Source organism: Cololabis saira, chromosome 11 (assembly GCF_033807715.1).
Source record: "Cololabis saira isolate AMF1-May2022 chromosome 11, fColSai1.1, whole genome shotgun sequence".
Classification (NCBI taxonomy): domain Eukaryota; kingdom Metazoa; phylum Chordata; class Actinopteri; order Beloniformes; family Belonidae; genus Cololabis; species Cololabis saira.
The window spans coordinates 46136294-46164224 of record NC_084597.1 but is presented as its reverse complement, the minus strand read 5'-3'; the positions used below and the strand labels follow the sequence as shown (position 1 = coordinate 46164224).

At 42.3% G+C, this 27931-nt stretch overlaps 2 protein-coding genes across 2 annotated transcripts; both read left to right on the top strand.

Moving 5' to 3' along the window:
• The first annotated feature begins 242 nt into the window (after positions 1-242).
• On the top strand, positions 243-16065 carry ccni (cyclin I). Its single transcript, XM_061734608.1, has 10 exons — positions 243-472; positions 2728-2887; positions 4635-4769; positions 9838-9912; positions 10046-10186; positions 11067-11195; positions 11346-11447; positions 12915-13077; positions 14326-14561; positions 14950-16065. The coding sequence occupies exons 2-10, from the start codon at positions 2774-2776 to the stop codon at positions 15178-15180; spliced, it is 1326 nt and encodes a 441-aa protein (XP_061590592.1). The 5' UTR covers positions 243-472; positions 2728-2773; the 3' UTR covers positions 15181-16065.
• Positions 16066-17666: 1601 nt separating this feature from the next.
• Positions 17667-27931, top strand: LOC133454820 (ankyrin repeat domain-containing protein SOWAHA-like). Its single transcript, XM_061733547.1, has 5 exons — positions 17667-18016; positions 19666-20707; positions 25164-25546; positions 25663-25850; positions 26747-27931. The coding sequence occupies exons 1-5, from the start codon at positions 17726-17728 to the stop codon at positions 27195-27197; spliced, it is 2355 nt and encodes a 784-aa protein (XP_061589531.1). The 5' UTR covers positions 17667-17725; the 3' UTR covers positions 27198-27931.

Below are 27931 nucleotides of genomic sequence, written 5' to 3'. Positions count from 1 at the left end.
AAAAAAGGTTCGTTAAACGTGTTTGTCTGTTTTTGTATGATTTGATCGCGCATTGAATGTAAGGCTGATTTATGGTTCCGCGCAGAGCCTACGGCGTAGGGGACGCGGTACGGTGCGCGTCGCCGCGTACCCTACGCCATAGGCTCTGCGTCGATGTAACGCAGAGCCATAAATCCTGCTTTAGCTGCAGCGGACAGAGGATCGTTCCAGAGCCGGGTTCAGCTTTAAGGGGGGCGGGACCGCCGGGCCGGTCTCCTCCCCTCCCTGGTCCTTCTTCGGAAGTAGACTTAAGTCTACCTCCCCGTCGTTTTATTTTTCCTATTTATATTTTATAGGGACACTTTGCACAATGGGAGCGACAATGGACGACTGAACGGGAACCGAGTTGCGGGTGTTGATTCTGCCCCTTTTCTCTCCCCTTGAATCAGCGGACCGGATGAAATCCGCTGCTTTTCTCCGCTTCGCAGGGGAGGTGAGAGTCCGGGCCTCGGCCACTCTGGAGCCGATCTACAACGATATATATACACCACAGCGTTCATCCGACACCCAGCGAGGAGTTGTCACTGTGTCTTTTTTTTCATTATTATACTTTTGTCGGCAAAATCACGTCAGCTGCCGAGTCCTTAGCGACACTAAAGCCTGATTTATGGTTCCGCGTTACGTCGATGCAGAGCCTACGGCGTAGGGTACAATGGCCAATGGGTTGTCAAATCTGCCCCAGAAAGTAGTCTGGTTCATTTCCAGCACGTAGACGGGGGTAAATAATAAATCATCCACCTGCCCCTTCAAGCCCCAAACATTAACGAAAACCCTGGGAGTCGACGTAGACACTCGTTATATAATGACTGGTGTATTTACAAATGCACGACTGTCTCAGAAAATTAGAATATTGTGATTTTCTGTAATGCAATTAAAAAGAGAAAAAGGTCATACATTCTGGATTCATTACAAATCAACTGAAATATTGCAAGCCTTTTATTATTTTAATATTGCTGATCATGGTTTACAGCTTAAGAAAACTCAAATATCCTATTTAAAAAAATTTGAATATTCTGGGAATCTTAATCTTAAAATGTAAGCTAGGGATGGGCGGTATGGACAAAAAAATGTATCACGATAATTTCTGCCATTTATCCCGATAACGATAAAAATGACGATTAAAAAAAACAAAAAAACAATTCAACTCCACCTTTGTAACTATAAATCTATCACCACATTCAGTCTTTGGAGCCCCCAAAAGACTGCTCTAAAAGAATACTAAATTACACCAATTAAATTGAATTAATAAAAACCAATTAAATTAGTACACCTGTACTGCAAAACTGTAATGACTCCTCGCTCTCAGATCCGCCATGTTTGTTACACAAAAACGTCACCAAAGGGAATTTATCTTTCTTTCTTTCTTCCTTTCCTTCCCGCACACGTACGTTGTGCGTTGATTTAACGCAGAACCATAAATCCGGCTTTACACAAAAACGTCATCAACGTGAATTTTTCGTTTTTACCGGAAGATGACAAATTCTTACCGTGGGGATTTTTTTTCGACGGTATATCGTGAACGGTAAAATATCACCCATTCCTAATGTAAGGCATAATCAGCAATATTAAAATAATAAAAGGCTTGCAATATTTCAGTTGATTTGTAATGAATCCAGAATGTATGACCTTTTTGTCTTTTTAATTGCATTACAGAAAATAAAGAACTTTATCACAATATTCTAATTATAATTACAGTCCTGTATAATGACTGGTGTATTTACTAATAGTCCAGGGGCCAGAGCCCAAAATTTCACTTGTCAGAACCACTCAAGGTGACAAAACTTGCTTATGATTTTTAAAAATATCCATGTCTGTAGATGATATTTTGGTATGATAAACCTTCCTGAGTGGCAGCTGGATCATAGTTTGAGTGACATTATGTGATGATTCTGTACTTGGTTAACCTTCTTAACACTATCTTAAGTACACAGAACTTGATAGCCTAACTATCATCAGATCTTGATAATTTATAATGTTTATAATGTTGTTTATAAAACTAAGCTGGTTCCTTATCTCATCGTTATGTCGTGTATTTGATGATAAAGACCAGTTTGTGACATCAGCCTAGTGGCTGGTATAGTTTCATAGGAGCCTAATGATGCTCTTCTAGTTTAAGGCTCACAATGACCTGCAACAATGATATATGAGGGGTATATTATACATTTCCTGAATCCTTATGGTCCTGTGAGTATTCCAGTTTTTGTATTTTGTGTCTCTGTTGTTCCAAGATGACACAGGGCTAAAAGATAGTATACCATTTAGGCGAAAATGGTGTAAAAATGTGTGTTGTTTATAGTTTAAAGAGCTGCAGTGACCTCAATGTTGGTCAGAAAGATTCACATCTTAGCTTGAATGAATGCTTAAAAAGTCCCCTTTAAAATGATACCAAACACAATATAGTGAAACATTGACAGATATCTTGTACATGAGTCTAAACCAGGATATGCAGCAGCATCTAAAGTGTAATTTTCTGAAGTTTCTGAAGTAGCATCTACCTGCAGAGGAGCTGGTTTAGTAGCTGGTTTAGATTATACACCTCTGAAAATAAATAACCTCGGTGTGAAATATAACACAGCGCCGATAAATGAGCATTATAAAAAAAAAAAAAATGTTTTATGTAGAATGTGTAAATCAAATTCATCTTTGAAGAATGTAATGAGTTGTTGCTGGTGATGTGTTGAAATGCAGGTTACTGTATCCAGTGGGGAGGTAGGCTCAACCCAGGGAGGACGGGATGAAATGTGCCGAACCCTGGGGACCCCAGAGACTGTCTTTTCTTCTAGAAAGGGCAGTCTCTAGGGAAGCCGAGACGTGGAGGGTCTACATGCCAAAGAAGCCCTCCTCACAGGTGAGGATTTACCTCTTTGCCCTGCTTGACGTGTCATTCATTCATACATTAACCCCACTGATCCAGGTTCTAGTTGTGAGGGCAGTAGCAGATGCCCAGACTCCCCCGTCCTCAACGATGCTCCAGGAGAATGCTTGGTTTTCCCTGGAAAAACCCCATCTGAGATGCATCATCTGTCTCGTGTGTTCTGGGTCTGGTATTACTTAAGTCAGTAATCAATTTATAATTATTTTAATTTGGGTCCAAATTCAAAGTTCACGTAATGCTGATTCACCCAAAAAAACCCAGCCCAGCTAAGAAGCTCAACGGACTGCATCTTATCTCCACTTGGCTGCACTTTCTGACCAAGCACAAGGTGACGGTGGAGAGGAAAGCTCCCACTGAGATGGAAATCAACATCCTGCACGTTGCTTGAACAGTGGAGCCCCACAAGCAGCGTGAGGCGTCAGATTAAATATGACACAAACAATGTCAGCATGTGTTGGTGGTGATGATGATGCACAATCTTGAAGATTAAAACTAAAACCAATAATTCACTGTTTCTACATGGCAGTTGCTGATGACTAAAAAGTGCATATTTTTACATTTGATATACAGGACTGTCTCAGAAAATTAGAATATTTTGATAAAGTTCTTTATTTTCTGTAATGCAATTAATAAAAAACAAAAATGTCATACATTCTGGATTCATTACAAATCAACTGAAATATTGCAAGCCTTTTATTATTTTAATTTCAAAGTTTATTTAGACGGGACAATGCATATTAATGTACACAACATTAAGCAGTGTAAATACACCGGGTTTAGCAGATATGCTAGTTTCTACCCGCAGTCCCCACAAACAACCAGACACACTCACACCTACGGGCAATTTAGAATGATCAATTAACCTAGCATGCATGTTTTTGGACTGTGGGAGGAAACCGGAGTACCCAGAGAGAACCCACGCAAGAAGGGGAGAACATGCAAACTCCACACAGAAAGGCCCTGCTGGGCCTGGGAGTCGAACCGGGAACCTTCTTGCTGTGAGGCAACAGTGCTAACCACTAAGCCACCGTGCTGCTTAATATTATATTATATTATATTAATATTGCTGATTATGGCTTACAGTTTAAGATTTAGATTCCCAGAATATTCAAATTTTTTGAGATAGGATATTTGAGTTTTCTTAAGCTGTAAGCCATGATCAGCAATATTAAAATAATAAAAGGCTTGCAATATTTCAGTTGATTTGTAATGAATCCAGAATGTATGACATTTCATGTTTTTGTAATTGCATTACAGAAAATCATAATATTCTAATTTTCTGAGACAGTCCTGTATGTAATCTTCATATATACAGTTTTTACACCCGGGGGACTAAAATACCTCAGATGCAGTGATGAAAAACTAATGTTTTAATAGCTCTGGACAAATTATAAGAGCAAACGGCAGTCCTGGCTCTTCAAATGATCTTTTTGTGTGTGTGTGAGTAATAACACAACTTTTGTACACTTGGGGAAGTTGGGGTGGTTCATATCAAACATGGTCAACTGGTTGAAGACAATGGATTCGTGTGCACCAAGCACTTCTCATTTTCCAAACCTTTCAACTTGAGGCTTGTGGGTGGTTGGGAAAAACAAGCAATAAACCAACGCTCATAAACCAAACACTACATATGGATTAGTTAATCACGTGCACCAATGTGTTACAGCACATTGCAACACAGTAATGATAACGCAGTTGTTTTGCTTTTGATTGGATCCAGGATACAGACATCTCCCCGGCCCAGCGGGATGAGGCTGTGCGCTGGTTGACGGAGCTCCACAGGAGGCTGCAGCTGTACCCAGAGACCCTGGTGTTGGCTGTCAGCATTCTCGACCGCTTCCTCGCTCCCATTAAGGTACATAAATAGTGCCAGTTCTACTGGGATCCTGCTGTCAGCTTGACTATTGAGCTGTCGTAGTGTCAAGTAGAGCCATTTTTATTTCAGTGAAAAAAAACCCACATTAATTTTTAAGCATAAATATCCCAGGTGTGAAAGTAGATAGAGTAGTTTCTTGTTGTAGTAAATGCACCTACTATCTTAGTTTCACATATGCCAAAAAAATAAACTTTAACTCATGTAGGGCTGGTTACCTTTTAAAAATCTTTTGTACAGATACGTTCACTTCGATACCAATTTTTTCTATACCAATTTTATGAAATTAATTGTAAAGAGTAAAGAATTACATTACACATTACCATACTAATGTTGACTTTTATTTTTCAATGTTGGTAATTTTAGTCCAACAAGTTTCAAACAAATACATAATTTTAGTGCAAAAGAACATTAACAAACTATAACATAAAAAAAATGACTTTTGGTGAAAAACAACTTAGTGCACATTGAGTGCACTTGCCAATATTGCATTGCGCACTAGTGGTATCAATAGGAGACATGTTTAATGGCCTCGACAACAAGACAACCCATACGTGAACCCGTTTTTGGGCATAAACACAACTAACACACGTGTAACATTACAGCCAAACACAGGCACCACCTTGCGCATCCTAGGAACCGAAAGACCAGGCATCTTTCGATTCCAGGTGGTACCTAGTGATTTCGGTCGGTGCCATTAAAGAACCAAAGTTCGGTACACAGCCCTAAACCATGACAGGGCATTTCAAGATGCTGAAATGGCATCTTTAATGCAATGGCATCTTTCGAAGCCTTAACAAGAAATCTATCAGGCAGCTGCAGCTGATCCAGAACGCTGCCGCCAGAGTCCTTACAAACACCAGGAAACTGGACCACATTACACCAGGAAACTGTACCATATTACACCAGGAAACTGGACCATATTACACCAGGAAACTGGACCATATTACACCAGGAAACTGGACCATATTACACCAGGAAACTGGACCATATTACACCAGGAAACTGGACCATATTACACCAGGAAACTGGACCATATTACACCAGGAAACTGGACCATATTACACCAGGAAACTGGACCATATTACACCAGGAAACTGGACCATATTACACCAGGAAACTGGACCGTATTACACCAGGAAACTGGACCGTATTACACCAGGAAACTGGACCGTATTACACCAGGAAACTGGACCGTATTACACCAGGAAACTGGACCATATTACACCAGGAAACTGGACCATAATACACCAGGAAACTGGACCACATTACACCAGGAAACTGGACCGTATTACATCAGGAAACTGGACCACGTTACACCAGGAAACTGGACCATATTACGACCAGGAAACTGGACCACGTTACACCAGGAAACTGGACCATATTACACCAGGAAACTGGACCACATTACACCAGGAAACTGGACCACGTTACACCAGGAAACTGGACCACATTACACCAGGAAACTGGACCATATTACGACCAGGAAACTGGACCATATTACGACCAGGAAACTGGACCATATTACACCAGGAAACTGGACCACATTACACCAGGAAACTGGACCATATTACACCAGTAAACTGGACCACATTACACCAGGAAACTGGACCGTATTACACCAGGAAACTGGACCACATTACACCAGGAAACTGGACCATATTACACCAGGAAACTGGACCATATTACACCAGGAAACTGGACCATATTACACCAGGAAACTAGACCATATTACACCAGGAAACTGGACCACATTACACCAGGAAACTGGGCCACATTACACCAGGAAACTAGACCACATTACACCAGGAAACTGGACCACATTACACCAGGAAACTGGACCACATTACACCAGGAAACTGGACCACATTACACCAGGAAACTGGACCACATTACACCAGGAAACTGGACCACATTACACCAGGAAACTGGACCATATTACACCAGGAAACTGGACCATATTACACCAGGAAACTGGACCACATTACACCAGGAAACTGGACCATATTACACCAGGAAACTGGACCATATTACACCAGGAAACTAGACCATATTACACCAGGAAACTGGACCACATTACACCAGGAAACTGGACCACATTACACCAGGAAACTAGACCACATTACACCAGGAAACTGGACCACATTACACCAGGAAACTGGACCACATTACACCAGGAAACTGGACCACATTACACCAGGAAACTGGACCACATTACACCAGGAAACTGGACCACATTACACCAGGAAACTGGACCATATTACACCAGGAAACTGGACCATATTACACCAGGAAACTGGACCACATTACACCAGGAAACTGGACCATATTACACCAGGAAACTGGACCATAATACACCAGGAAACTGGACCACATTACACCAGGAAACTGGACCGTATTACATCAGGAAACTGGACCACGTTACACCAGGAAACTGGACCATATTACGACCAGGAAACTGGACCACGTTACACCAGGAAACTGGACCACATTACACCAGGAAACTGGACCATATTACACCAGGAAACTGGACCACATTACACCAGGAAACTGGACCACGTTACACCAGGAAACTGGACCACATTACACCAGGAAACTGGACCATATTACGACCAGGAAACTGGACCATATTACGACCAGGAAACTGGACCATATTACACCAGGAAACTGGACCATATTACACCAGGAAACTGGACCATATTACACCAGGAAACTGGACCATATTACACCAGGAAACTGGACCATAATACACCAGTAAACTGGACCATATTACACCAGGAAACTGGACCACATTACACCAGGAAACTGGACCATATTACGACCAGGAAACTGGACCATATTACGACCAGGAAACTGGACCATATTACACCAGGAAACTGGACCATATTACACCAGGAAACTGGACCATATTACACCAGGAAACTGGACCATATTACACCAGGAAACTGGACCATATTACACCAGTAAACTGGACCACATTACACCAGGAAACTGGACCACATTACACCAGGAAACTGGACCATATTACACCAGGAAACTGGACCATATTACACCAGGAAACTGGACCATATTACACCAGGAAACTGGACCACATTACACCAGGAAACTGGACCATATTACACCAGGAAACTGGACCATATTACACCAGGAAACTGGACCACATTACACCAGGAAACTGGACCATATTACACCAGGAAACTGGACCACATTACACCAGGAAACTGGACCATATTACACCAGGAAACTGGACCATTACACCAGGAAACTGGACCATATTACACCAGGAAACTGGACCACATTACACCAGGAAACTGGACCATATTACACCAGGAAACTGGACCACATTACACCAGGAAACTGGACCATATTACACCAGGAAACTGGACCACATTACACCAGGAAACTGGACCACATTAGACCAGGAAACTGGACCATATTACACCAGGAAACTGGACCACATTACACCAGGAAACTGGACCATATTACACCAGGAAACTGGACCACATTACACCAGGAAACTGGACCACATTACACCAGGAAACTGGACCACATTACACCAGGAAACTGGACCACATTACACCAGGAAACTGGACCATATTACACCAGGAAACTGGTCCATATTACACCAGGAAACTGGACCACATTACACCAGGAAACTGGACCACATTACACCAGGAAACTAGACCATATTACACCAGGAAACTAGACCATATTACACCAGGAAACTGGACCATATTACACCAGGAAACTGGACCATATTACACCAGGAAACTGGACCATATTACACCAGGAAACTGGACCATATTACACCAGGAAACTGGACCATACTACACCAGGAAACTGGACCATATTACACCAGGAAACTGGACCACATTACACCAGGAAACTGGACCTTATTACACCAGGAAACTGGACCATACTACACCAGGAAACTGGACCATATTACACCAGGAAACTGGACCTTATTACACCAGGAAACTGGACCATATTACACCAGGAAACTGGACCATACTACACCAGGAAACTGGACCACATTACACCAGGAAACTGGACCACATTACACCAGGAAACTGGACCACATTACACCAGGAAACTGGACCACATTACACCAGGAAACTGGACCACATTACACCAGGAAACTGGACCATATTACACCAGGAAACTGGACCACATTACACCAGGAAACTGGACCACATTACACCAGGAAACTGGACCATATTACACCAGGAAACTGGACCATATTACACCAGGAAACTGGACCACATTACACCAGGAAACTGGACCACATTACACCAGGAAACTGGACCATATTACACCAGGAAACTGGACCACATTACACCAGGAAACTGGACCACATTACACCGGTCATGAAATCACTACACTGGCTTCCAGTGAGTCAAAGGATAGAGTTTAAAATCTTCCTGCTGGTCTACAAAGACCTGAATGGTCTTGGACCAAAATCCATGCTTGATCTGTTAGTTCCTATGAAGCTCCCAGACCCCTGAGGTTCATCTGGATCTGGTTTGTTGTGGTTCCAGAACCAGAACCAAGCAAGGTGAGGCAGCGTTCAGTTATTCTGCTCCTCACCGGTGGAACAAACTTCCTGTAGACCTGAGGTCTGCTGCAACTGTCAGCTCCTTTAAATCAGGATAAAAACATTACTGTTTACTGAAGCATATTCCTAAATTAAATACTTACCTGCTGTACTCTACTGCCCTTAGTTTTTAAGAAACTTGTGCTTTTTATTATTTTACCTCTTTTTTTATCATTTTATTTCATTTTGTTATTTCTTATTTCTATTTACCTTTATAATTGACTTGTTACTGTTTAATTGTGTCTTGCTGCTTTTAATGTCAATGTAAAGCACTTTGAATTACCTTGTGTTGAATTGTGCTATACAAATACATTTGCCTTGCCTTAATGGTCTTTAAAGAGACATTAACATGGGTTTGTCCTGCCAGCTTATGTCACGTTTTTATTAAGCAACTCTGAACATTTTATTGATTCACTGGCTGCATTTATTTAATTTATTTGAATTATTTGTTGGCAGGCCCGTCCAAAGTACCTGCGCTGCATAGCCGTCACTTGCTTCTTCCTGGCTGCCAAGACCTGTGAAGAGGATGAGGTGAACACCAACAACATGCAACAACAGAGAATACAGAGTTAAAGGATTATTTTGCAACTGCTGGAATGCATAGACAGGTGTCTGGTGTGTGTTTCCAAGGACAATTAGGGTGATTTCTGTGTGTATGTGTCAGTGTGTGCCCTCTCTAAAGGAGCTGGCTGGTGCCAGCAACTGCGGCTGTTCTCCATCAGAGATTCTGAGGATGGAGAGGGTCGTCTTGGATAAACTGAAGTGGGATCTGCACACCACCACAGCACTGGACTTCCTGCACATTGTACATCTTTCACACACAAGCACACTCTCGTGTACCTGTGTCTTTTCCATATAAGGAGACTCCAGTAGTTAATTGGGAAAAAGCATGACCGTATTTTCTGGACTATAAGCCGCACCTGTATATAAGCCGCATCCGCTCTATTTTTTAAAAGATTATAAAAAAAAAGATATACGAGCCGCATCTGCTCTATTAAGATATGCAAGCCGCAGATATTTATGTTGTTACATTAGATATTTACTACATGTACAGAAGGATTTTGAACTGTAAATGATGTACATGTTTGTACCTAAATAGATCCTTTCCTAACAGTGTCTTTTAACACGGCAGCAACTTTGCTGATTAAAACGGGACAGAACCAAGAGAAAATAACCAGTATTTATTTATCTATTTATCTGTTTGAAATCTGCTTCTACCTACTTCTATCTGCTAAAGAAGAAGTAGTGTATTCTTCTTTGCATTTATTTTGTCTTAGTTTTGATTCTAATTCTGGTTAGAGCGCCCCGAGCAGTGGAAGAAAAATCCACAGAATAGCTGCACCTTTGTATAAGCCGCATGGTTGAAAACCTATGAAAAAAGTAGCGGCTTATAGTCCAGAAAATACGGTATTTGTTTCTTAATCAGTGAACATTTCTCACATTCTGTAACAAATCAATTGGAAGTCACAGGTGACCAGTGCATAAACACTGACATCTGGGGGCAAAACGGAGTCACTACAGATGACTTTATATTCAATCCATATTAGGTACAGCAGTAAAATCTACCATTTATCAAATATATCATGTCGGGTTTGAATAAAAAATTGTAAAACCAAATTATTCAACATATAAACACTTCTGGCAGTGTGGTTTGAAGTCTTTTATGCCTTTGCTTTCTCCCGTAGTTTCACGCCATGGTCTTTTCACGTCGCTCTGGGCTTTTGGACACCAGGTTGGGAGTTAACCTATCGCAGCACCTCGCCTTGCTCACTCGACGACTGTACCAGTGTCTGGCTGACCACACACTCATGCTGGTACGCATAGTCTGGCATCACATATGCAATTTGAACATGTTTTGTGTTTTTGATCAAAACATCAAGTTTGATTGCATTCTGAGGGTTATGTATCCTCAGCCTCCGTCTGTCTTGTATCTCTCACTCACTGGTGTCTGTGTGTTCTGGCAGCTGAAAGGATCCATGCTGGCCTTGACCCTCATCACCTTGGAGCTGGGGACGTGCTGTCCTGACTGGCTGGCTTTGACCATTGACCTGCTGAGGAACGTACAGGTCTGTCTTAAGATTATGGGCCAATCCCAATACACCCCCTACTTTCTACCACTACCCCTAAAAAAGAAGCCACAAATTTTAGGGACCTTGTAATCTTCCCAGGGCCCAGTCCCAATACACCCCCTACCACTACTTTTCAGCACTACCCCTAAATTGTGCGTGCTACGTCACTGCGTGGTTTACGTTCGGGTACGTAAGCGACTGCGTAGTTACGTTTGCACAAACGTCACACCATATCAGGAAGCCCAGAGCTAAAAGCTTTAATTTCAGCTGTAGCGCTGTTAATATGCCACTTTATTAAGTTTTATATATTTTTTCAGGTGTAAAAGTAACCGTTAAGATCCCCAACCTGGGCTCAGTTTATACAAATAACGCCTGTTAAGAAATTTGATCCGAAAATTTCGGGATGAGAACAGTCTGCCGGCTCGGGAGCTGATTTATGGTTCCACGTTAAATCGACGCAGAGCCTACGGCGTAGGGTATGGCGCGAGTCGCCGCGTAACCTACACCGTAGGCTCTGCGTTGGTGTAACACGGAACCATATATCAGCCTTTATTCTGGCGTGATCTTCGCAACAACAGGCAAGCGAGTGATTATGTACATTCACTGAGTGAATATTATGAAAGTAAAATATATATTTCTCGCTAGAAATGTAATCAAAACGCATTTTTATGCAGAAACTAACTCAAAATATAGATTTTATTCACTAAAAAATAAGAAATGTCCGCCATGTTTTTTTTTTGATTCAGTCTGCAAATGATGACGTAAAGCATTCTGGGAAATTTTTCTAGCCCTCGGTCAACTAGTGTGCATCTGAAAACCCTTGCTCTGAAGGGCTAGATTGATGCCCACTAACCCTCGTTTTCCCCACTCCCCCTAGGTGGAAAGAGGAGTTGGGACACCACTACCCTCACGGGAACGCGCAAAATTTAGGGGTAGGAATGAAAAGTAGGGGTAGTGGGAGTATTGGGACTGGCCCTTTGCTTCTTTTACCAGTCTTTTATGGGTATTTGGTCAATTTACTTTGCTAGTACAAACTCCCGTGTTAGGGTTGTAGAGAGATGAATTTAAATACAATGCCTTACATCTGAAAACAACGTTCAGTAACTGTCGGTGGTGGGTCTAACTTCTGATCACCCAGAACTTTGTGAAGCACGGACCTTGTCTACAAGCTTGTTCAGAAAGCTCCCAAAAATCATTCCTGATGACTGTGATCTTATTTCTCTCCATTGATCAAAACCCTTTTGGTTTACTATTCATACATTCTCATAACCGTCAAAGTTAATTATCTGGTGCCTTTTTAAAATTGGAAACTTTAGTCGATACCGGAACTTCACTCGTGCTGCAGCCGTCTGAATTATAAACTTCTGTTTTTTACTGTCTGTAGCAACAAAAGCCTGTAAAGCCTGTTTGTTTTGCGTTCATTTATTTATTTGTGGGTTTTTGTCTGCCTTTCCCCTCTCACAGATTGACTGCTTTGAGTTGGTTCGCAGCCAAGAGCTCGTGGCAAGCAGCTTGTCTGCTAAAAAATCCCTGCCTGCAAACAGGGTGTACATCTACCAGCCTGTGCAGTGTTGCGGCCCTCTGCAGCCTCCAGCCCAGGACGCCTCTCTACCCGGCTGCACACTGGGTCTGTATTGCATTCTGTGCGTGAACTGGGATGAATAATGGGGCTAGTAGGTAATGCAGTTGAAACGCTTTTTTAATGTATTACATAATATCGGCACCCCAGTGGGTTGGTGGTCGGCACGTTTGCCTCGCAGCTCGGTCCCTGGTTTGAATAATCATCTCGGGCCTTTCCACGGGGGGGTTGCATGTTCTCCCCATTCTTTGGTGGGTCCAAATGGGGCTGGGATATGATCCAGCAGACCACTGTGACCATGAATAGGAAGAAACGGGGTACAGGTGTATGGGCTCAAATTAAAGCCATAAATATTTTGTATCTGTAAATAAACTTTGTACTTGTAGAAATATTTTGTGCATGTGCGAAACATATTTGTACTTGTAGAAATATTTTGTGCATGTGCAAAAAATATTTGTACTTGTAGAAATATTTTGTGCATGTGCAAAAAATATTTGTACTTGTAGAAATATTTTGTGCATGTGCAAAAAATATTTGTACTTGTAGAAATATTTTGTGCATGTGCAAAAAATATTTGTACTTGTAGAAATATTTTGTGCATGTGCAAAAAATATTTGTACTTGTAGAAATATTTTGTGCATGTGCAAAAAATATTTGTACTTGTAGAAATATTTTGTGCATGTGCAAAAAATATTTGTTCTTGTAGAAATATTTTGTGCATGTGCAAAAAATATTTGTACTTGTAGAAATATTTTGTGCATGTGCAAAAAATATTTGTACTTGTAGAAATATTTTGTCAATGTGTAGAACATATTTGTAGCTGTGGAATTAATTCGTCTGTGTGCAACATTGGATATACAAAGCTACAAACCTTTTTTACAAAAGCTACAAACTTTTTTTACAACTACGAGTTATGGCACTGTTTTGACGTGCCAATAATAAGAGCCAATCAGCGATCTTTGGCACGGGTTTCAAAGCGTTTCTGGAGAGCCAATCAGCACATTGCATCGCCTACTGGGGTCGCAGCCATATTGGATGTGGCAAGACAAAGTAAATTAAAAGTAAAAAGTAAATTAATACAAGTAAATGGACTTATTTTCATAAAGCGCCTTTCTACAAAGAAATTTAAATTTTAGGTCTCATTTATTCATTCACACACGCACAAAATATTTATGGCTTTAATTTGAGCCCATACAGGTGAAGTGTTTAATAGCTTGTCTGTGCATGCACTGTTTTCGTACATTGATTAAAAAGTTTTCATATTTCATATTTATATTTTCAATTTCATATTTCCAGGCACCATCACCTCCTCTACCGAGTCTTCAAGGGACCACGTTCTCACCACCACCACCACCACCACCACCACCACCACGACTGCCTGGCCACAAACAGCAGCTGGAGAGAAGCAGTGGCGCTCTGCTTCCTGCTCCTCAGACGGCAAAACCCCAACTCTCCCCTCTGCAACCAAGCACCTCTGCCATCGGGACCCGCTGATCTTCACATTGCGCTGCAAGGCTTCGGCCAAACGCAAGGTGACCCTGTCTTACTGTGTTCAAAAGAAAAATAACTCCTTAAGTAGAGCAGAAAAGTGTTATTGTCATCGTCGATGAAGAAAACAACTATTCATGACAACCCACATTAATTTTTAAGCATAAATATCCCAGGTGTGAAAGTAGATAGTGTAGTTTCTTGTTGTAATAAATGCACCTACTATCTTAGCTTCACATGTGCCAAAAAAAGAAACTTTAACTCATGTAGGGCTGGTTACCTTTTAAAAATCTTTTGTACAGATACGTTCACTTCGATACCAATTTTTTCTATACCAATTTTATGAAATTAATTGTAAAGAGGAAAAAATTACATAACAGAACATGCCAGAAATGATTTGCAGTGGTGGAACTCAGTTGTTTGCATGTTCAGGTGGAGCAGATGGACGTCGATGACTTTTACGACGGTATCAAGCGGCTCTACAACGAAGACGCCACCAACACCACCGCCATCCCAGAGGGAGCCATTCCCACCGCGGGCGTCATAGCAACATCAGCAGCAGGAGGAGGAGGCGCAGCGGGCCGTGTTATATGCAATCTCAGATCGTCCCCGGAGGACGGCTCCAGCCCCTGCCCGCCTCTGCAGCCAGTCAGTGCCACCTAGAGACCGCCGGGAAGCAGGTTACCAGGACCAGTTCAACACCAGATTACTCCTCACAAGTCTGATCCAATAATGTGCTTTTTTTTGTTATGTTTTTTCCCCCTGCAGCTGTCAAAAATAGCTAAAAAAAATAAAAAAATGAAAATGGATAAAAACATTTTGTTTGCTTAACACATATAAAACATTGAGAAATCATTTGAAAAAAAAAAAATTAGTTAATTAAACGAAAGTTAGAAATGTCTACTCTGTCCCCCGCTGACCTGTTGTGGAAAACCCTTTTGTCTTTGTTGTTTTGATCTTTAAACTCCATTCCTTCATTTCCTATATCCATGTTTTTATTTTGTCCTCTTTGCCCTTTCCTGTTACTCTTTGGTTTATATTTATAACTTGGTCAGCAAGAGGCTAAATCATCCATGAAATGTCTTTTTAGAGACAGTAATCTGTGTTTGGCCATGTAAGAAAGAGAATGGTAATGTAAACATAATTTAAATCTGTTACTCCTTCCTAATGGCTGTTTTATTCTTTCACAATTATGATAAAGGCTCAGCTCAAAGTTGTCTTTTATCTGGTTAACCAAATTATAAAGACCCAAAGAAGCTGCGGTTTGAAGTTTTTTCATTTCTAAGATTACCTTGCAACGTTAAGTGTATTTACAGACGGTGTTTGACTTCCTATAGCCTGTTTCCTCCCACCGGTTCAACGTACCACCAACCCCCAAATGTAATAGCCTTTCTAAACTCAAATCATTCAGGAGATAAGTGACGATCCTCACTTCTGTTTGGAGGTGCGTTGTCCTGACGTTCTGTTGTACCCCTTTTCTCCACGGTTGTTCAGGTCTCTGCACACGCTGTAGCTCCTCTAAATAAAGAGTGTAGAGTGTGAAATCCAGTCGACTGCTTTGTCTTTTGTTTCTCGTATGAACATATTTTACCCCAGAAACGATAACTGGTTCAACAGACTTATGATTTTAATTCAACATACCAACATGACTCATGTCGTGTTGGGAGCTACACAATGTACACCAGAAAAAAAACAAAATAAATAAATCAAATTAAAAAATAAATAAATAAAATAAAAATACTTAATATTTCTTTCTCCCCAACAAAAAACAGAATGGATATTTTCACATATATTTTACTTCTCTTTGTTTATCCCACGCTTTCTCTAAATAGTCAGCAAATACTTTATAATCAAAAATCCAATTGAGCCTCTCAGCATCACTTACCCACATCAAATCCAAATTCTGAGTGTACAGGACTGTCTCAGAAAATTAGAATATTGTGATAAAGTTCTTTATTTTCTGTAATGCAATTAAAAAAAAACTAAAATGTCATACATTCTGGATTCATTACAAATCAACTGAAATATTGCAAGCCTTTTATTATTGCTGATTATGGCTTACAGTTTTAGATTAAGATTCCCAGAATATTCTAATATTTTGAGATAGGATATTTGAGTTTTCTTAAGCTGTAAGCCATGATCAGTAATATTAAAATAATAAAAGGCTTGCAATATTTCAGTTGATTTGTAATGAATCCAGAATGTATGACATTTTTGCATTACAGAAAATAAAGGACTTTATGACAATATTGTATTTTTCTGAGACAGTCCTGTATTCAGTACTCGAGTTGTAAAAAAAAAATCATGGGGGATGGTGGATTTTATCATATGGGGACAGATAATTTGTGCTGATTACAAATATTATAATATATTACAAATAATAGCAGTGACCAAAACAGCTGCAGAAATACTGCAGGAATGACATAGCAGCAGTTAAATGCAGCCTTCTGTAAGCTTTAAATATCCACCGGGCTTACATCAAATACATCAAAACACAAGAATAAAAAACACTTTTCTGAACTTATCAATATGACTCTGTCCTTCAAAGGATAAGTAAAATGGATCACTGCAAAAACTCACAATATTAACAAGAATATTTGTCTTATTTTCTAGTTAAAATGTCTAATTTTAGTAAAAAAGCCTCATTACACTTAAAACAAGACTCATCACTGGAAAAAACAACAATTTTCATATGTTTCAAGTAGATTTTCACTTAAAATAAGTAGAAAGATCTGCATGTGGAACAAGATTTTATTGCTTGTAATGAGAGGATAAATCTTGTCCCACTGGCAGATTTTTCTACTTATTATTACTTATTATTGTATATTTCAAGTGAAAATTTACTTGAAACAGGTGAAAATTGTCAAATAAGTTATTTTTCTGGTAATGACTCTAAATGTTGAAATAGCACATTCATTGATGAAATGACATAAGGGATGGAAAGGGGGGATGATTTGGACCGTTTTTATTTCAGGGGGGATGCCATCCCCCCTCATCCCCCCTCATCTCCAGTACTGCGTGTATTCCCCCAGTCCTCCGTCAGGTGTCTCCTAACATCCGGGTGAGCAGCTGGAATGCCGCAGGTGAGTCTCGGGATAAATACCTGTGGTGGGCGGACCGCGTCCTCTCCTGGAACTAAACTACTGCCCGACCTTTGAGACTCACAACGCGGGGGAGAGACGCGTAAAAGTCGAGTAGAGAGACGACAATGGCCACAACTCTCACGCAGGACTCGGTTTTGCAGTTTCTGCAGAACAACGGCGGCTCGGTGAAAAACGCGGACCTGCTTTTGCACTTCAGAAACTTTATCCGCGACCACGCGGAGCGCGATGCCAACCGAGAACTCTTCAAAACGTTCGTGAATACTCTGGCCACCGTCAGGCAGGTCGACGGGCTGTCTCATGTGGTGCTCAGGAAGAAGTTTCGGAGAGGGGGCCACGCCGAGAGGGGGCCCCCCGGTCCCCGGCGAGGCCCCGGGGGCCGCACCGAGCCGCGCCAGGTTAGTTCAGCCTGATTTATGGTTCCGCGTTACATCGACGCAGAGACTACGCCGTGTGGTACGGCGTAGGCTCTGCGTTGATGTAACGCGGAACCATAAATCAGCCTTTAGTTAATATTTATTTCGGTCAGTCACAAGCATAGAAATCTACAAACCAGATAACAAACATCCACAGGGTTTTTCCCTGGTCAACTTTGTGATTATTTTGACCGAAAAGGTCTGGGCTTGAAGCATAAAGACGGGAAGACATAAGTAGACGGTAAATAACAAATAAAATGAAATAAAATTATGAGAAAAGAAGGTAAAATAATAAAAAGCACAATTTGCTGATTTAAGAGTATGCTTAAATAACAAATACATTAAATAAAATTATAAGAAAAGAGGTAAAATAATAAAAAGTACAAGTTGTTAAAAAGTAAGGGCAGTAGAGTACAGCAGGTAAGTATTTGCTTCAGTAAACAGTAATGTTTTTATCCTGATTTGAAGGAGCTGACAGTTGCAGCAGACCTCAGGTCTACAGGAAGTTTGTTCATAATAGAATATACAAAAAGAACAAATGAAGTATCATGAGGTTACACAAAATAATAATAAAAGTAGTAATAATAATAATAATAGCTGTAATAACTGTAGTAATAATAATGATGATAATAATAATAATGATAGCTCTGAAAACAGAAAGTGAAAAGATGCTAACGAAACCGACAAAACCAATTTAGGTTGTCATTTCATCTCATGCATGTGTACATTCTTCTTTGTTTGCTTATTGTGCTCCTATATAGGTGTCCATTACCTTTGCTTTGAATAATATCTTCTATGCTTTTATTAAGTTTGCTAATTTAAAGGGGACCTATTATGAAAAACAGGTTTTTTCTTGCTTTAACATATATAAAGTGGTCTCCCCTCAGCCTGCCAACTCAGAGAAGGAGGAAAGCAACCAAATTCTGCAGTGTCTGTACAGCCGCCCGGATGATCCATCCAGTGTCATGTGGATCTACGAACCGTTCAGATTCTGCTCCTGTCATTACGTAACGACGGGAGTGATTTCCATCGGTTGGCCTCCGATGCGTGAAACCACGCCCACAACTAACTCCGCCGGCCGGAGCTTCCACCATTTTTTGGTAGCGGTGTATCGCGTCATTCAGGCAGCCAATCAGCACAGCAACGACGGGAGTGATTTACATAGGTTGGCCTCCGATGCGTGAAACCATGCGAACAACAACAAAAACTCTGCCGGCCGGAGCTTCCGCAGCGGTGTATCGTGATGGCGTCTGTTCGAGCTAGACATGCAAATTGCTCTGTTGTTGGTTGTAAAAACCAACACAAATGTCTGTATTCTGTCTTTGTGCCCTCCCCTGCTACGCGTCATTCAGGCAGCCAATCAGCACAGAGCCTCATTATCATAGCCCCGCCCACTCAGAATCCTGCATAGATAATGAGGTTAGAGAATGGGAAGATAAAGACATGGCTCAGAGGCTGAATTTCTAATTTATTTAGCAAAAACAATCAAAAGCTTGTTTTTAAGACATTCAAGGCCTGTTTAAAATAGGTATTAGATGCCATAATAGGTCCCCTTTAAGGTCGTTGTCTAATGAGTTCCACAGTTTTACTCCTAAAACGGATAAACATCTGCCCTTTGTATTTGTTTGAAGGTGAAGGCTGCTCGAGCCCCGCCTGCGCGCACAGACGACCCGCGGCAGAAGCTCCCCCGGAGGAGGGACGAGGAGACCGCAGTCTTACCCGCGGCCGGCTTCCTGGGAAAACACGACGACAACCTGAAAACTAATCTAAACACAAAATATGAACAACCAGCACAGTCAAACTCCCCTCCTGGACCGTGTGAAGGACCAGGGCCGGCACCAGCAGGGAGGGGGGCGGGTGTCCCGGGTTTGCCCGAGGCCTCTGCCTGTGACCCGGGGGGGCAGAGGCTTGTTTCTGCCCCCAACCCCCCAGGGGTGGGACTTCCCCAGGACATTAGGAGGGCCCCTCCTCCCCATCAGGCCTCTCTTGATCCTCAGGCGGCCCCTCGCCGCGCCAGGTACAGGCAGAGTTACAAATCAGCGATGTCTCAAAGTGAAGATGATGATGATGATGGTGAGGAGGAGGATGTTCCAGTGAGGAGGGGGTCAGCAGGAGGGATGCTGCCTCTAAATGATCCTCCCAATCACATGGGGAAAGACATGTCTGCGTCCTCCCCGTGCCTCACAGACGTGTCTGGACCCCCCCCTGTTATCTCCCCGCTTTCCTCTGCTGCTTCCACAAAGAAGCTCCCGCAGATTTACATCCAACCTGCCGAGGGGGGGATTCTGACTCCTGGTACCCCCCCGGAGACGGGGCTGAAGGAAGACAGGGGAAGGTTAGAGGTGGAGGTCAGGTCCCCCCCCGGGAACGTGATGCCTGTCAGTTGCAGTCTGCCCCCAGAGCCGGAGTGCTTCGCTCCTTGTTCCCCTCAACCTCCAGAACCAGAACCAGAACCTCACCTTAACCTTTACTGGGACCAGGGATGCACGCAGTCTTCGGGGGCTCAGCTGCAGTCCAGACAACTGCCGGAGGAGATGGGACTGCTGTCGTCCAGCTGCCCCAGCGACGCCCCCTGGGCTGATGCCGGGCTCTCCAGCAGCAGCTGGTCCCTGCTCGGGTCCACAACATCCCCAGGAAGATACAGCAGCTCTGCAGACCTGGACGCCAGTGGAGGTAGGGCCGCAGTCTCCATGGCAATAAGCCCATTTCTCTTTTAAACCAATAACTGAAGTGTTTTTTCAGTGCCAGAATGAACATTACACATAAATAAAAATATAAATACATTTTTCCTTTAGTAATCCTACAATGGGGAAATTCTTCCTCTGCATTTAACCCATCTCTAGTCAAACTAGGAGCAGTGGGCTGCTGTTTTTTTGTACAGCGCCTGGGGAGCAGTATGGGTTAAGGGCCTTGCTCTGAAGGAATAAACACATACACACTGTGTAAAAAAAAACAACAAACCCAACAGTTTCATTTACACATTTTTTAAGCATATGCAGAATAGGGATGTTAATAATTAATCGATTTTTGATTAATTGCCGTTATGAAATTACCCGATTAAAATTAACGATTACAATTAATTAATTTATTTATTTTTTCGTTTAATTTCACCAGCTGGTATTACGCCCGGACCACATTTAATGCGACACAACGCGCCGCACCGCGCACATAAAGTTAGAAGAAAGAGGCGGATATGTTTGGTTTTAGTAACATCATGCTCAGGCAATGAGTCTGCAATGGCCCAGACGGGAGACACATGTAGCTCAGTGCTTAACTTTTATTTTGAATCCACTCTATATTCTTCTGGTTGTTCTCCGATATGCTCCCCTAAAGCCTGAATTATGGTTCCGCCTTAAATCGACGCAGAGCCGCCGCCGTAGCCTACGGCGGCGGCTCTGTGTTGTTGTAACGCGGGACCATAAATCAGCCTTCACCCAGTACATACATAGGTTTCTCTAAACATCTGTCCCCGCTACAGTTTTAACTAAAAGAAAATGTTCTCCAATACAGCAGGTCTCATCATTTTATTTTGAACACTGCCAAAACTCTAACTTAAAACGTAACTAGAACTTAAAATTTGCTTGACACAAATTACACTATTATGGCTGCTGCTACTACTAATAGCCTTGAAGTGCACTTTATATTATATTCCTTGTGGTACAAAAATGTCTTTTTGTTACTTTTGTATCAAATAAATATTTGATTAAGGAATACATTAAAATGTCCTTTGTATTTTATATAAGCAAAAAAAATTATGTTTGTATCTCAGATGGGGGAAAAACGCCGCTTATCAACTAATCGATGATCGATCGATAAGGTTATCAACTATTAATTAATGAAATAATCGATAATTTGCATCCCTAATGCAGAATACATGAGGGATTCAAAAACAACATTATTTTATGGCTACTCCAGTATTTCTATCTTGGTGTTTCTTGGTTACTTGGTAACTTTTGTAAAAAACTTTTATTATATATCTTTATCAAACCTTGAACCACGTGTCAGCCATAGATGTATGAAACAATAGATGAAGGATTCAGTCTCACGACCCTTTGGTTTCTGGAAACCGGGTTTCTGAAGAGCGGGTTTCTGAAGACCGCACGTCAATCAAAGTTAGCTTTTGCCTCCAACTCCTTCAGCTGAACACCAAAATATCTCCAGGGCTGCTGTCAGACTCGTTTAGCAGGATGTACCGTTTAACATGTTGTCTCTTTTAATTAAAAAAATGGCTGTCGTATTTACCCGACACCGGGTTAATACTTCACTAAGGGCGCTAGTATGACGATTACAGATGAGGAAGTGATAACACTGGCTGAGACGGCTGTCAATCAATCAATCTTATTAGAAATAAATGTGATGCTGTGTATAAACTCTCCTGGGGTGGTACAAAAACATTCACCCCCCTCAGAGTTGTCATGGCTGTGAAATCAAGTGATTGAGACCAAAATAGTTTTTTGAACCAGGCTGTAAATGTTTATTTCTTCTCTAAAGTTGGACTTTTTTTTTTTAACAATATGAAAAGTTGGACCTTTTTAAAGGAGCTTGAGGCTCCTTTTAAGAAATGACTCTCTAGCGCCACCCTTCACCACGATGGCCGTCGGGGGTACTGCAGCCAACAGTGAAGCCGGCACGGGAGAACGGGGAGAACGCACATGCAGCGTCATGTGACGTCACATCCGCAGGACAGCGCGGGAAATTCGGCCCCAGAATTGCAGCACATTTTGCAGCACACAGCCTGTTCAAGGCAACGGAGAGATACACTAGAGGGCTCATTCTTTTTGGTTTGGAACGCTTCATCTGACATTATTACTAGAAAACTTAAAACGTATACGAATTTTTTTCATAAATCCTGCCTCAAGCTCCTTTAACGTGGGAGTCAGTGGAGATTAACGCACTTTTGCGCCATCTAGCGGTGAGTTGAGGAACTGCGGTCTTTAGTTCCACATGAGGGTCAATTCAGAGGTTAGATGTTTGATGCTTGGTTTATTATACCTGTAAAACTCTTTCGCAATAGCTTTGTACCTGACTGGGTAATTTTAGATGTGTCTAAATCTTTATTTACAGACTGTTTATGTTGTTCTCAACTGTGACACATTTTCCTTAAATAGTTTTTGGGTGATCGATTATAGCCAATATTTTTTTATAGCTTTTATAGATTATAGCCTCAGTTTCCCGGTTTGGCAGAACATACGACACAGCTCTAGGTTCAGGCCAGGGGCCTCATTTATAAAAGAGTGCGTAGGATTCATACTAAAAGTGTACGTGCGCTCAAAAGCCGAAAATGGCGGGCGCACAAAAAAATCCTGATTTATAAAACCGTGTGCACGCACATCTGCACGCAATGTTCTCTTTATAAATCACAGTCCAGCTGGAAGGTTGCGCAGGTGAATTCGCCTCATATCCCGCCCTCTACACGCCCACTTTCTACCATGTATGGGCAATGCAAAGTACATGATGACTGTATTTGCGTATGAATGAGCGTGCTGAGCATGCGCAGCACCACCTGCAGTCTGTTTCTGCTGCACGTCAGGATGAATGAGACGTGTCGAGTCACCGTGCCACTAAATTGACTGAGACTGAGATGGAGATGTTGTGGATGAGGAGGAGGCAGGAAAACCACATTATTTGGTGGTCACAGTAGTAAAAAGTGATTGCCTGCCAGAATCTGATTTCTGGCCGCGGGAGCGCGCACAGCAGTCCGTTGAGCGATAGCGCTGAAACATCAGATTTTCAGATTATGAAGCTCAAGAATGAGCTCAAATCATGTTTAGGTAGAAACAACCTTTCATTAACTGTATTTGGCCTTCAATCCATTTTTGGCAGGTAAAAAGACCCATTTTCAGGGGAGAAATCAGATTCTGGCAGGCAATCACTCTTTGGCACAACACATGCACGGCGTATCCTGCACCACGGACACGCCGTGCAGGATGATTTGACAGATGAAAATACCCCGTCAGATCACGCTTCCACATAGACATCAACATTTATCTATGTGGAAGCGTTTTTTTTTCTTCCGCCAAAGCGTCGTACACATAGATCTATGGGAAGCACTTTCTGACTTCCTGCTGTTAAATCGTCTATTTGCATGAAAAAGCCTTTGAAAAACTGAGACAAAAGAAACGGGGATGGTACGGTAGTATTTTCTGCCGAGGTAGGACACCTTGGCAGAACACCGGCTTGGGTGTACATGGATCTATAAGTCTGATATGTGATGACATGAATCTGGCTTCATTAAACCGCCTGCGTCCCCAGTTCCCCATATCTTCTTCCAAATGTTTGTGCGCGAGGGTCAGGGTTGGCTTAAAGATATACAGATTTTTCGGTTAGTTTTTTTTTGTTAATCCCAACCTTTGCGTAGAAGGTGGCTTGTGCATCTTTCAAGCCCTGTTTTGTGCGCAAGCAAGCTTGATAAATGAGGCCCCAGGTCATGTCACGCATTGACTACTGTAATTCCTTGTTGGTCGGCCTTCCTGCTGCTCAGTTAAACCTCTGCAGATGACCCAGAATGCAGCAGCACGTCTGGTCTTCAACCAGCCCAAGAGAGCTCATGTCACTCTGCTGCTAATCTCTCTGCACTGGCTTCCAGTTGCAGCATCAAGTTCAAAGATCTGCTTCTGGCTACCAAACAATTACCTAAACGGCTCCTGCCTACCATCACTCCTTCATCCAGAGCTACACTCCCTCTCGAGTCTCCACAGCTCCGCTCAGCCGGTGAAAGACGCCTGGTGCTTCCACCACGCTAGACTCTAGTCCTCCATTGTTCCCCGATGGTGGAACAAGCTACCAAACTCTGTCCTATCTGCAGGGTCTGTACCTACTTTTAAGAGCAAGCTAAAGACTCAGCTGTTTAAGGAACACTTCTGCATCTAGTAAACCTCTCTGCTCATCAGAATTAGTTAGAAAATAAAAAATAAATACATTCTAGCACTAGCATGGCAGCACCTGTGTCCAACTGAGCTCTCAGCAGTCTGACCAGCATTTATCCAGCTGGACCCTAATATGTGATTTATTGCTTGTGTTGTTCTCTCAGATGCAAGTCGCGTTGGATAAAAGCGTCTGCTAAATGACTGTAGTAGTAGGAGCAGTAGTAGTATTTTTCTAATCACCTGTTAACACCCTGATAACACAGGTTATCTTCATGATGGAGGCGGGTCAAGCGAGGGCTCGATCCCCTCACCTCAGCTCCGGGAGCACCCCTCCATCACCAGGCGGGTCAACAGTCAGCTAAGGACCAGAATGTGCCTCAGCCTGGGAGCCGATCTGGACAAGCTGGTCCAGATGGAAGTGAGGGAAGGAGGAGGAGGAGGAAATGAGGTGGCCCGACTGCACCGCCTGCACCGGATTTCTTCTTCGCTTAGCCTTCACTATAATCTGTCGTCATCCTCATTGTCATCTTGCGCTACACCGCCTCGCTGCCCCAGCCCTGCCCTCCGCATCGATGGGGAGGAGAGAGGAAGGAGGAGGAACTTCACTAGGGCGGGGTCCTTGTCCTCACTTTACAATGGTGGCCAGGTGAGATGTAAAAAACTCGTCTAATGCAATCCACATGAATAGATAGATAGAGAGAGAGAGTGTGTAATATATATAATTTATTTTGTAATGATTTCTAAAATTGTTCCTGCAATCAGCCATCAGTCCCACTGGAACCCAGGGAGCATGCCTGGATGGTAAAGGGGGCAGAGGGGGCCTGGCCCGACATCTACTCCCTGTTCAGAGAGGACCCGTCGCTCCTAAACAGACGAGACTTCATCTCTGGCTTCACTGTGCTGCACTGGATCGCCAAACACGGGGACCACCGAGTCCTCAACACGCTATGGTGAGCTCCTTGGGCTTCTTTCGATTTGTGCAGCACTTCAACACAAGTTTGACATCAACTAAAGTCTCTCTCTTTGAGTGAACTTCAGACTAGGGGTGTGCAAACAAGGGTACCTTTCGATTCGATTTCGATTATAACGATTCACGATTCGATTATTAGTGCCACGATTCTTCGATTATTGTGATTTTTAATGCTTTTTTCCATACAAGATTGATTTTGTCTTCATCTGTGGCTACATTTGTAAATAAATAGCCAATCAATTAACTCAGTTCCTCTAACATCACTCATTAAGTAAATAACAAGGTTTTTTGAACATTTGACATGTATTTTTCAAAGACACAAAATAATGTATTTTATGACTATGTAAACATTTGCTCTTTGACTTACTTAACTTTGACCAGGGAAAGCTGCACTTGCATGAGAGCGCCCTCTATTGGCGGAAAACACTGAAAACGGTCAAGCCCTGGATTTAATGAGTTCATTAATTCAAGTAAACAAGATATGTACTTCCATCAAATGTATTTAGTGTAAACATATCTGCCATATTTCAAGTGAACAATAAGAAATGTGCATTCTTGAAAATGAAATGATTCAGCAGCTTATTCAGTCTGGAATCTGGATAGGATAACTTAAAAAAAAAAAAAAAAAACTTTTTTTTTTTTTTTAATTAATCGATTCCAAATCGTCACGTGACGCATCGCGATGCATCGACACATCGATGAATTGCACCCACCTCTACTTCAGACTCACTTGAAAAAATTCTTATTTTCAATGCTAAAAATTAGCTGGTAAAATGTTTTTATTGTGCTACACTCAAACCCGTGCCTTTAATTTGTGAAACTGTGGAAGAAAACTTTTGCTGCCATGAAGTGATTTTGCTCTGGACGTGGTTTCAGGTACGGAGTTGAAAAGGTTGGCTTGACCTTGGATGTAAACGCCAAGTCCACCGGGGGTCAGACGCCTCTTCACGTCGCAGCTATCCACGGCAGGAAAAACATGATGCGTTTGCTGGTGAAGAAGTACAGCGCCGACGTGAGGCTTCGAGACACGGCTGGGAGGAGGCCCTGGCAGTACCTAAGCAACGCCTCCCTGGAAATCCTTCATCTCCTCGGAGCTCCAGCCCGAGCTGCCGTGACCCGAGAGGGAATAACTGGGAAAGTGGACTCCAGCTTGCAGCCGCAGCAGCAACGCCGCCATTTGCGCCACCACCCCTCCGCCGCTAGCCCCAGAGACAAACTGCAGAGTCATTCTGGGACCACTAAAGTCAAAAGATCTTCATCTATTGCTGCCCTCCTGAAGCATAAATCTTTGCACCGGTTTTATGGCCACCGCTCCGACTCCCCTTGATCGAAAGTCTTCCTGTGGCTTCCTTTGCGTTCGGCAGCGTGATGGAAAAACCACCAGACCAACCACCTAAACTCAAACAATCAAGACTGAGATCAATGTCCCGTTTGCAGTTTATCTTTATTTTTTCCCAAGGAAAGACTGGATCAGTCGAGGAAACCAAACCGACACCTGGAAGCCAGAGTAATATAGTTGTAGGATGATGTTGACACACTACCAAACTTTTCACTATTAAATGTAAAATATGGTGCAAGATTAAAATGATCTCAAAGCGACATTAACTTGATGATTCGTACAGAAAGCTGCATGTTTTTGTTTACCGGTACACATAACTTGAACCCATTTGAGCAAAACAACTGACACAGAGAGAGAGAGAGACTTCACCAGAGGTGCAGAAAAACGCTTAAACTTGGATTTAACCAAACCTGGCCGCCTCATGTGACACATAATGGGATTTGTATGGTCGCCTACAGCAAGATGGGGCTGCAAATAATTTTTATTTATTTTATTTTTTTATTATCAAGGGAGAAACTACCTCAGGGTGTCAGACGACGTAATTAACAATAATACATGAATACAAATATTGAAGACATCTATATGTAGCTCAGATCTCCCTCCTGTACATTACATGCTCAGGGGTCCCATACCACGTGTCCTGCAACGCACGTGCCCACTCTTGACTCTGGATGCTTTTATTTAAAATATTACCAAATTTTGAAATAAAACTGTCATGTTTT